The sequence below is a fragment of the Cetorhinus maximus genome, chromosome 3 (assembly GCF_964194155.1).
Source record: "Cetorhinus maximus chromosome 3, sCetMax3.hap1.1, whole genome shotgun sequence".
NCBI classification, from domain to species: Eukaryota; Metazoa; Chordata; class Chondrichthyes; order Lamniformes; family Cetorhinidae; genus Cetorhinus; species Cetorhinus maximus.
In genome coordinates this window covers 18,228,028-18,240,235 of record NC_135881.1, presented here as the reverse complement: position 1 = coordinate 18,240,235, position 12,208 = coordinate 18,228,028, and the positions used below count along the sequence as shown (strand labels likewise).

The following is a 12,208-nucleotide window of genomic DNA, read 5'->3' as shown; positions in this document are numbered from 1 at the left end:
AATTCTCTCCCAAGGCAACAGCAATCCATAGACTTTAAAGCACATTTGACCTTACAAATACAAAATGAGGTTACTTTCAATTAGGTTCCTTTGCAGACCGTTGTTGGCTTACAGACTGGTTAGATCTTGCATACCTCTGACTGATGCACAAAAAATCCTTTCGGTTTATACCTAGCCTTCCCTTTGAATGTAAATTTTCCATTGTATTACAATGGAATTAACCCCAGACAATAGTGCAAAAGGACAAGAAGGGCAAGAGTTCGGAAATGTGTTCAAGATAATTTTCTGCAGCTGTATGTTCCAGTCCAACGAGAGGGAAGGCACTGTTGGACCTGAGTGGAATGAGTTGGCCCAAGTGGATCAAATATCCGTCGGAGAGCATTTAGGAGACAGTGACCATTGTATCATAAGGTTTAGGTTGGCCATTGAAAAGGACAAGGAACAATCCAGAGCAGGGATAATTAATTGGGGGAAAGCCAACTTTGATGGGATTAGAATGCATCTGAGTTGTGTTGGAATCAAAGTTGGCAGAAAAGACAGTGGTTGAGCAATGGGCTACCTTCAAAGAAAAGGTATTGCAGGCAATGTCAAGGTATATTCCCTTAAAGAGGAAAGGCAGTACAAATAAATCCAGAGCCCCCTAGATGACAAGAGAGATAGAGGTGAAGATGAAAAGGAAGAAATGTGTGTACGACAGATGTCAGGTTGAAAATACAATGGAGAATTGAGCTGAATAAGAAAGGACCAGAGGGGAAGTGAAAAAACTAATAAGAAAAGCAATGAGAGAGCATGAAAGGAGACTGACAGCTAATATAAAAGGAAATCCCAAGGTCTTCTATAAGGATATAAATAACAAAAGAGTGGTGAAAGAAAGAGTAAGGTCAATTAGGTATAAAAAAAGGGGACTTGCATGTGGAGGCAGGAGAAATAGTGGAGGTATTAAATGAGTACTTTGCATCCGTCTTTGCAAAGGAAGAAGATGCTACCCAGGCTGAGGTGAGAGATGAGGTACATTAGAAGAATTTACAATTGAGAAGGAGGAGGTTTTAGAAAGACTATCTTTACTTAAAATAGATAAGGTACGAGGACCAGATGAGATGCATCCAACGGTACTGAGGGAAGTGAGAGTGGAAATTGCAGAGGTACTAGTGATAATCTTCCAGTCTTCCTTAGACACAGGGGTTACGTCAGAGGACTGGAGAATTGCAAATGTTACACCCTTGTTCAAGAAGGGATGCAAGGATAAAGCTGGCAACTACAATTCAGTCAGTTTGACTTAAGTGGTGGGGAAACTTCTGGAAACTAAAGTCTTGGACAAAATCAATAGTCACTTAGAGAAGCGCAGGGTAATTAAGGAAAGGCAGCATGGATTTATTAAGGGCAAAGCATGTTTAACTAACTTGCTGGAGTATTTTGAGGAGGTGACAGAGAAGGTTGATAAGGGCAACACTGTTGATGTGGTGTACATGGATTTTCAAAAGGCATTTGATACAGTGCCAAACAACAGACTTGTGAGCAAAATTCTAATTCATAGAATAAAAGGGAGAGTAGGCACTTGGTAAGAAAATTGGCTGAGTGGCAGTAAACAAAGAGTAATGGTGAATGAATGTTTTTCAGATTGGAGGAATGTCTGTTGTGGAGTTCCTCAAGGGTCAGTGTTGGGACTCTTGCTGTTCCTGATACCTATTAATGACTTAGGCTGTGGTGTTCATGGCATGATTTCAAAATTTGCAGATGATACGAAGACTGGAAATGTTGTCAACTGTGATGAGGATAGTCTTGAACTTCAAAAGGACATAGACACGTTGGTGAATTGGGCAGACAAGTGGCAGATAAAGTTTAATACAGAGAAGTGTGTGGTGATTTGTTTTGGCAGGAAGAATATGGTGAGAGAGTATAAAATAAAGGTGAAACCCTAAAGTAGGTGCAGGAACAGAGGGTCCTCAATGTACACATACATAGGTCATTGAAGATGGCAGGGTATGTTGAGAGGGCAGTTAATAAAGAATATAGTACCTTTGGCGTTAATAATAGGGGCATTGAGTACCAGAGTATGGAGGTCATGTTGAACTTGTATAAGACACCAGTTAGGCCTCATCTGAAGTACTACATCCAGTTCTGGGCACCATACGTGAGGAAGAATGTGAAAGCATTGGAAAGAGTACAGAGGAAATTCACAAGAATGATTCCAGGAATAAAGAACTGTAGCTATGAGGATGGATTGGAGAGGTTGGGACTCTTTTCCTTGGAGAAAAGAAGGCTGAGAGGAGACTTGATAGAGGTATTCAAGATCCTGAGCAGTATGGACAGGATAAATAGTGAGAAAGTGTTCCCACTCAAGGGAGCATCAAGAACTAGAGGGCATAGATTCAAAATAATTGGCAAAAGGAGTAAAAGTGCTGTGAGTAAAAATTTTTTCACTCAGAGGTTGATTGGAAGGTCCTTCCTGAGAGGGTGATGGAGGCAGGTTCAATCGTGTTATTCAAAAAGGAATTGGATGGCTATCTGAAAAGAATGTGCAAGGTTATGGGGACAAGGCAAGGGAGTGGGACTAAGTAGAATGCTCTTTCAGAGTGCCAGTGTAGACAGGATGGGCTGAATGGCCGCCTCCTGTACTGTAAAGATTCTGCATACTTCAACAACTTCAAGTACACTTGAAGTTCACTAAATACTTCTACAAACTCAGCAACAACCAGGAGAAATCAATCGGCAACTAACCCGAAAGTAGTTGCGGATCCCTTTAAATAGACCTGGTGGGGTGATGCGTCATGCTGCTGAAACAAATGCTGAGGTTACTAGGTTAAGATAGCTGGAACATTAAGCTTGAAAATGGCAATGTTAGAGTCAAAACTATGTTACACAATGATTGACATCACGATCTGCCTATTCTGCATACGTCTGACACATACTCCCTGTGTCCACATTAACAGCCCTACCCAAGATGGCATCCAGCAAGGTGCACACCAGAAATATGTGCACATGCCTCAAATATCATTTTGGAACCAAAACGACTCAGATAGTGCTGATAAAAATGGCATTATGCTACCAAAGTTTGCGTCTAAAGTAAAAAGATAAAAGCAAAAAACTGCGGATGCTGGAAATCCAAAACACAAACAAAAATACCTGGAAAAACTCAGCAGGTCTGGCAGCATCTGCGGAGAGGAACACAGTTAACGTTTCAATTCTGCATGACTCTTCAACAGAACTAAGGAAAAATAGAAAAGAGGTGAAATATAAGCTGGTTATAAATATATAAATATAAGGTGGGACAAGAAGAGCTGGAAAGAGGGCCAGTGATAGGTGGAGATAACCAAAAGATGTCACAGACAAAAGGACAAAGAGGTGTTGAAGGTGGTGATATTATCTAAAGGAATGTGCTAATTAAGGGTAGAAAGCAGGACGAGCAAGGCACAGATAGCCCTAGTGGGGGTGGGGTGGGGTGAAGGAATCGAAAAAGGCTAAAAGGTAGAGATAAAACAATGGATGGAAATACATTTAAAAATAATGGAAATAGTTGGGAAAATAAAAATCTATATAAATTATTGGAAAAAACAAAAAGGAGGGGGAAAATCGGAAAGGGAGTGGGGATGGAGGAGAGAGTTCATGATCTAAAATTGTTGAACTCAATATTCATTCCGGAAGGCTGTAAAGTGCCGTCGGAAGATGGGGTGCTGTTTCTGTGTCTAAAGTGTTTTTTTGGAATTAAGTTATATATTGATCCTGTGGTGAGGTTATGAACTGAAACTTCTGTACACCAACCTGCCATCCAAAGTGGTGACATAAATGGAGCAAGAATTTGTGATTTCATTGAATTCAGCACTAACATCTTTTCTCAGTTTACCCTGCATGACGCAAAACAAGATGGAAATGCTAGTTAATGAGCTCAGAACTGTCTGTACGATATCTAAAATTATGTAGCATTCCAGATATATATTTTCCATTCTAAAATACCCCACTCTCGATGATTTGACCAATAAATGTTTCTTTCTGCTGTAAAATTGTCATAATGCTGATAATATTTTTCAGTCTTGCCTGCACTTTTCAAGCGATGGCTTCAGAATGTGCAAGTGGAAGAAGGCCACACTGCCACACTGCACTGTGAACTCACTAAATCTGATGCCTCAGTAGAATGGAGAAAGGAATCTGTGGTGCTTCAACCAAATGACAAGTATGAAATGAAACAGAAAGGTCCCATTGCTGAGTTATTAATTCACAATCTGAAGGTAGAAGATGCTGGAGAATATACCTGTGATTCTGGCGATCAACAGACCACTGCGTCCTTAATTGTCACAGGTAAACAAAAAACCATGGGGAGGATTTTTCCCTTGTTGGGCGGGCTTGGCAGGGGCAGTCGGGAAGCTGACCGCCACCCGTGATCGGGGCTGGATCGCAATTTCATGCTGGTGGGCCAATTAAGGCCCACCCAGTGTGAAACGCGTGCGGCAGCGCTCAGTTGCTGCCTTTGTTGGGGGAGGGTGAGAATGCGAGTTGACGCATGCTCGTGGGTGCACGCTGGAAAAGCTCCCTGAGTCACAGAGCTGCCTCAGGGAGATGAAAAGTTTAAAACATTAAAAATAAAGATTTTTAAAATGTTATAAAGCATGTCCCCTTATGTGACTCTGTCACATGAGCAGGGACATGTTATTAATGAAATGTTAAAATTTTTATTTAATTTTTAATAGTTATTGGAAACCGCATCCCGCCTGTGGATGAGGTTTCCTAAAAAATGCAAAGGCCATTTGGACTTTTTGCCAGCCCGCCAACTGTAAGGTTGGACAGGCAGTGAAAAGTTTCATTCAATTACCTTTTTAATGGCCTTAATAGGACTTTTACTTGTTGGCGGGCGTGCTGCTGACTCCCGCATGCACCCGCCGACCGGAATGTCATGCGAGTGCGCGATAACGTCGGGACGTTCGCCCGATGTAATTGCGCATCATTTTACGCTCGTTTGGTTCAGGCATGCGCCCGCCCAATGAGTGTTATATTCTGGCCCATGGCTTTCTTACTTACCATAGGTCAGAAACAGATTACTGTTTTCTTGGGTTGAATTTTTGGTGCATGCTAAGGGTCAGGAATGGAAGCAGATGGGGCCTAGAAGTCACTTGCTGTGCCAGTTTCCCAACCCTATTCCCTGCATCAGCCAGCTTGGCTGACGCAGGTTCAGGACCCGGTAAGGCTTCCCACCCCAATGAGGCAAGAACCATTTTACAGGTAAATAATGGAGGCTGATTGGGATTTTGCCTACCTTATACTGCGACATTGAACACCCTCTGATTGGCCATCTAGCTTCCAGAGCCTGCTCACTGTCCTTAATTGGGCAGGGAAACCTGCAGGACCTGTCAACAATTCAGGCCCCTGCTTCCTGCCCCTAAAGTGAAAATTCATCCCCTCATCAATCATGCAGGAAGGACATACAGTTGTTTCTTTGTCTATTCCGGATAAGAAAATATGACTACAGTAGTAAACATGATTACATTTAATATATTAATATAACCTTACCTTAATAAAAGCTGACCTGTGCTATGTCCAAGGAATGAAAAAAAGGAGCACATACCCTGGAAAATTCCTTAGTTCTCCTAATAATTTTGCTGTAACTTCAGAGGAAAATTGGTGGAAACCTCAAATCGACAATTAAAATGGCTACCACTGTGGTTACGGTGGCCAACTATGGGAGTCCTCAAAGAAATTCCCAGCAATAATGTTTTGGACAATTCAAAAATGTATTTTGAAATATGGAAAGAGGTCCTACATATTTGCAGGGACGGTATTAAAACTAGCATGCAGTAATGCAACAAAAAAAACCCTACAGCACATTTGTTGGTACCTTTGGGAGTTGCAAATAGCTCATAGGGCTGAAACTTGGCGCTTGGGATGCACCCTGGTGCACCCTATAAGGAGATGTCCCTTATTTTACTATCATTAATGGGTGCCAACACCACTCAGAACACATATGGAGAACCAATATGTCGCAAATTGTGGAGTAACCTGCTAGTTCGAAGTGGGTTACTGTTCCACAAGAACAAATTTGAAGTGGCCCTTGATTTTAAGGGGAATGCTTTTAAAAGAGCAATTTTTCTTTGGGGTATAAGTCACAATCCCAGTCCAGAAATCTGCATGGAGCTCACATATGTCATTTGGCAGCCTGATATTCCATTCTAGATTCCATCCTCTCTCTGTCTTCCCTGATTCTGTGAATTTTGGGATATAAGTTTTTCTAATGGAAAAAACTTTTCATTTCTATAATTTTGTATATTTTTTTTAGAGCCAGATGTAACGATTGTTGATGGTTTGAAAAACGTGGAAGTAGTTGAAGGTGCAGATGCTTTGTTTGAATGTAAAGTCTCCCATGAGAATGCACAAGGTGTTCAGTGGGTCCTGGGAGGAATTGAACTGCAGAATAATGAAATGAATGAAATTGCAGTGCAGAATGGCAATATTCACACCATGCTGTTGAGGAAAGTCACACAGGATGACACTGGTGCTGTGATCTTCAAGATTGGGAAGTACATTTCTTCAGCACAACTTAATGTCAAAGGTAATAGTTAATTATTAGTTTTGGGAATAACTAGAAATGACTAGAATTCAAAGAAAATGGAAGGTATTTTTCAGATTTCTGGATGGAGGTTTTGGAAAAAACATTTTAAAATTGGATAATTGGCAAACCTGACAGGTGCTGTTTTATACTTCAAATCAGTATAATTTATTATAGGTTTCATTAACTCTTCGCACCCTATTAGCATATTGGCTATATTGATAAACAACTGTATCTTTGAGGATAGGTTGGAGAGGTTGGGTCTGTTTTCCTTGGAGAAAAGAAGGCTGAGAGGAGACTTGATAGAGGTATTCAAGACCCTGAGAGGTATGGACAGGGTAAATAGTGAGAAACTGTTCCCTCTCAAGAATTAGAGGGAACAGATTGAAAATACTGGGCAAAAGGAGTAGAAGTGATGTACGGAAAAATTTTTCACCCAAGGGTGGTTGGAGTCTGGAACAACCTCCCTGAAAGGGTGGAGGAGGCAGGTTCAATCGAGGTATTCAAAAGAGAATTGGATAGCTATCTGAAAAGAAAAAATGTGCAAGGTTATGGGCATAAAATAGGATTAGGTAGATTGCTCTTTCAGTGAACCAGTGCAGACTCGATGGACCAAATGGCCTCCTTCTGCATTGTAGATACTGTGATTTTTTTGGTCACCATTTTGTTTTTAAATTTGCCATATCAAGACAATCAGTCACATTTTTTGAACCAAGTACAAATATCAAATTTTATTGTGAACTTTAATGTAGGCTGATGTTTAATTCATGCGATAGTCAATTGCAAAGGAAAAGTTTGGAAAAGAATTGTACTGATTTCTTGTTTTCTTTTTAGCTACTCCAGCAACTTTCACTCAACTGCTTCAAAGCGTGGAAGTGAATGAGGTTGAAACAGTGACTCTAACGTGTGCACTCTCACAAGCCAATGTTCCAGTTGTATGGAAGAAAGGATTAACAACAATTTCTCAAAGTGAGAAATATGAAATCAAGCAGCAAGGTTGTGTACATATGTTATGCATATGTGACCTGAAGCCAGAGGATTCAGGTGAATATACCTGTGTTTCTGGGGATCAGCAAACCACAGCTTCCTTAACAGTAAAAGGTGAGTTAAAATCAGTATATTTTTAATCTTAATTTTTTTGAAGATTCCATGTAATAACCTTTTAGATGCTGACTGATTTGATATTCTGTTCATATTTCCTAGTTCCAACATTCATAATTTTTAAATCAACACTTTTAGTTTCAGAAGATGATTATAGCTGCAGACATGTTATTCAACTCCAGTTTTTTATTGGTCTTTAATTATTATTCTGTGGATAAAATTTAACAGCAAAATTAATTATGTAAATCAGATCTTCAGTCTTATTGACCGCAGAAATGAAAAAGCCACAGTTTGTAAAAGGCACATAATGTGAATAATAATATAGAGATTCATTTCTGATGGGCCAGAAAGGTGTTCTTGCCAGAAGACACATAGACAGTGCTGGTGATGTGTAAAAGCATTTGTGCCATTTGAGCCATGGTGACATCACTAAGAGATCTTAATTTATTGCCGTAAAACAGTACAACAGCAACTTACTCTGATCGAGCACCATTAATGCAGTGAGAGGTCCCAAAGAGCTTTATAAAGAGGAAATGCGTAGTAAGTAGGCAGTTGGAGGAGTATTTGTGAGGTTGTCAAAGGGACACCTGATGATCCAGGTTTTGGAGAGGCTTTGGAATATGTAGAATGTTGTGGATAATCTGAGTTTTGGATGGGAGTTGTGCACATAAGATGGAACAAGGCTAGAGAAAAAAACTTATATAAGAATGCTGAAATGAATAAGCTGAGAAATGGGAAGCTACTTGAGGGTGGTAAACATAGAACAGATGAGTAAGCAGACCTTAAGGTGGGTTAAAATGTGGATTGTGGAATTTTCTGGATGAGTTGAAGTTTATATAGGACAAAGCTTGAGACGCTGGCATAGAGAGAATTAGACTGGAGGGTTGTAATTTTGACTTTTCGTTCACTCTTGCCAGTGAGCTGCAGGTGGAGCAAACACGCAGCTTCCCAAAGATTGTGAACTTCTCCATAGCGCAAGGTACCAAAGACTGCACACAGCATCCTGGCAGCAGTCATGATGCATTCATTTTGTCCACTGTACCATCTGCATTTGAGTCACCATGGAAAACCAAAGGCTGGCTTTACTGGGCGACAAAGGCTATCCCCTGACAACATGGATTGTGAGTCTGATGTGGAACCCACACATCATGGGCAACATGCATACAGTGAGAGCCATGCTACCACACAGAGTGTGAGGGAGCAGACCATTTGTGTGCTATCTGGACTGCTCTAGAGGAGCCCTGCAGTACTGGGCTGAGTGGGTTGCCAATATTCATGCATGCAAAGTCTTGCCACCAGCTATACTGCAAGCAGCTGAGGAGTAAAAGGAAGGGAAGACTTTGACACACCTTTTCTGGCCAGGCTGGCCATGAACAACTCATCTGACTGTGATGCCATTAAATGGAATCGCCATTTACCAATAGTCCCAAACCTTGTCTTCCCTCTGTCACTTGGCCACAATGCAAAAATTAAAACCAACACAATATAAACCTTCCAGACCATATTATAAATTAAAGCATTCAATATAAATGTAAACTTGTGTACCCCTTTAGTGTCTTTCTTCTTTGTGCTGTTCTAGTACTTCTATGCAGTCCTACCAGAATCTTCATGCAGCATGGCTATCGAAAGGCTGCTGACTTTCAGTGGAGAAGACTGTAGATGGTTTAGGAGGATTATCTCAAATGGCTCTAGAAAGACCTAGAAGGTCTGGCTTTGGACTGCACCATCTTGGCATGAACAGCGGTCTGGGCTGACTAGCTGACAGGCACCAACAAGGCCAAAGGAGGAGTAGCAGTGATGAGAGGTCAAGTGCTGCTATCATGAGAGAGGACAACAGTTTTGTTCTTCACAGGTCCCCAGCAGTTTGAGCTTGCAGGACGGAAGCCTGAGCTTCCACTGCACACCAAGATGTTAGGTGGCTTCTGTTTGTACACCAATATGCTGCATCATGTTTGGGTTCACAAGTGTACTAAAGGAGTTGACCATCACTTCCATGCTGGAAACTGCACTTCAAGCTGTGCGCAGAGCTCTGTGCAACATTGGTGCCAGACTCCTTTATGTTCGTTGACATTGCATACAGCCTTTCTGGCAGGTTTGCCAATGCACCAAGCATTTAATTGTGCATGCTGAACTGTCTGTTTCAGCCCATCCCTTCAAAGTACTCATTGAGTCCTCTGCAGCAGAAGTTCTGTGGCCTCCCTTCTGTAAGCTGGCACCTGTCTGGCTATAAGCCACTCATGCCCAGTGTGGCACCATTTGCAGATCCTGCCTCCAACACTCTTGCCTGGATTTTCATCACCAGGAATAGCAGGAATCAGGAAAGTTCCTGGATTGGCTTGCCCACCTCAGGAGAAACTATAAACTCAGGATCTTCATTGTTGGGGGCAGGTGCGGGTTGGAGTCGGGCCAGCCAACGCAGGAAAGAGGTCAGAGGCAGCCACGGTGGCTACTGGGTGCCGAGGTGGGCTATTTACAATGCCCGTCTCAGTGCTGTGGGACTTCGCCCGAGTTAAAATAAAAACAGAAAGGCCCTCCAGCCTTTACCCTTCACACCGCATCACCTCCCCACACACTCCCCATGCCCCATCCATGTCACTTCATGCCCTCTATGGCCCCATATGCCCCTTATGCCAAGCTGTGCCACTCCACCAACACCCAATGGCCCCTATGCCTCCATGCCAAGCTATGGCACTCCACCTACCCCCATGGCCCCTCACGCCTCCTCATACCAAGCTATGGCACTCCACCCACCTCCATGGCCCTTCACGAACCCCCCCCCCCCCGCCTCCCCCAAGCCAAACTATGGCACTCCACCACCCCACCCTTCCCGCACGGCTCATCATGACCCCTATGCCAAGCTATGACACCTCCATGTCCATTGACCCACTATACCATGTATAGAACCAATGAACCCTATATCAACATTAGGATCTTTAAAAAAAAACTTTAAAAAAATGTCATTCATTAATTTCCACGATGTTTAAAAAAAAAAGTAATTTCACTGCAGGGCAATAAAAGTGTCAAACATCCAAGACCCTTTAAAGAATCAATAACAGAAACTGCAAGTCTTTCAACAAGAGGAATGGATTTCTGGGCTCTCAATCAAGCATATATGATGTGTATAGAGGGTCAATGGGCATGCCATAGCTTGCAATGAGGGGTCATGCAGGTGGGTGGAGGAGCATAGCTTGGCATAGGGGCATTAGGATGCAAGGGGAGGTGGGCAGAGTGCCTAGCATAAGGGGCATGAGGTACTATGGGGGTGGGTGAAGGGGCATGGCTTGGCATTGGGGGCATGAGGAGGACCTTTTGAAAGGTCCTCTCATGCAGATTAGGATTCATGAACCACAACTCTGTAAAAACCTGGCCCGACTATATGAAAATTACTGAGGAGTAGAACATGTCTATCTCTGCAATTGAGCCAGTCGGGTCAGGAGTGCTGGTTGCAGGCTTTTGACCCAAACCAACTCACACCCTTTAAAGGCAGGCCCAAAAATCAGACAGCCTGGAAATGGGGTCAGGAATCCTGGAATCAGGACACGCCACCATTTTTAAAGTGCTCCTGAGTCAACCCAACTCATTGAAAATCCAGCCATCAGTGTGAGTATCTGAACTGGTAGTTGCAAGTGTTAAATCAAGTGATCGTGTTTCTTCATCATCAGCGTCTTGTTGCTTTTCCACCGCTGCCTGACCAAGTGAAAGGTGAAAGGCACATGGGTAAGATTACCAAGACAGGAGTGGGGAAAAATAGAGGTGCATTCTTACACCCTTTGAAATTAGAAAGGATTGTGGGACCTGAGAAAGAGGATTAGGTCTGAGGTCATCGCCATCTTCAGTCCAGCCACTGACCATGGTCTCATCAGTAATGGCGAGCATCATTTCCCTTGGGAGTAAGAATATGCAGGTGCCCCTTTCCCATGCCGCTTAACTCCTGCATCCCCATCTTGTCCTGCAAGGGACAATGATTAGTGTTAAAAGCAAAATACTGCAGATGCTGGAAACAAAAACAAAAACAGAAAATGCTGGAAAAGCTCAGCAGGCCTAACAGCATCTGTGGAGAGAGTTACAGAGTTAACGTTTCGAGTCCGTATGACTCTTCTTCACAGGGGTTAGTATTATTGTGTGATGCAATCTGTTTGGATGGTGTGGCTGTAATGGTTGACTAGCTGAGAGTGTATACATGCTGTGAGATGCTTGTGCAAGGCTCCATGTGTGAGGATGAGGTTCAGCCAAGAAAAATCAGGTGAGAGACCTGATTGGTAGAGACTGTTGGTAGGTGAGTGATGGGGTGTGGTGAACTGAGCTATATCTGAAGCTAGTGATGGAGCTTCTGGGAAATGGCATATTATGATAAATCTGCTGGCCTTGATCACTCATGTGAGGTAATTGAACATTTTTGCAGCATTGCATCCAGGTCCTCGGGACTGACTCCTGGTATTATCTGCCATGGCAAACTGCTGCTTTATGAGCATTTACCTGGAGGGGCTATCCCTGTGGTGTTCTTCTGTCCTGCTTTGCACCATCTCCACCAAGGCCTCCTGTACTGTGCCCGACAACCTTGGAACATCCTCTCTC

At 42.7% G+C, this 12,208-nt stretch overlaps 1 protein-coding gene across 1 annotated transcript in view; it reads left to right on the top strand.

Annotated features, from left to right (window-relative positions):
* obscnb (obscurin, cytoskeletal calmodulin and titin-interacting RhoGEF b) overlaps nt 1-12,208 on the top strand; it is a 691,209-nt gene that overhangs the window by 479,429 nt on the left and 199,572 nt on the right. Inside the window, exons 55-57 of the mRNA XM_078536828.1 lie at nt 4,027-4,293; nt 6,263-6,535; nt 7,367-7,633. Of these exons, the coding sequence (XP_078392954.1) occupies nt 4,027-4,293; nt 6,263-6,535; nt 7,367-7,633 (807 nt within the window). The remainder of the gene's footprint in view (nt 1-4,026; nt 4,294-6,262; nt 6,536-7,366; nt 7,634-12,208) is intronic.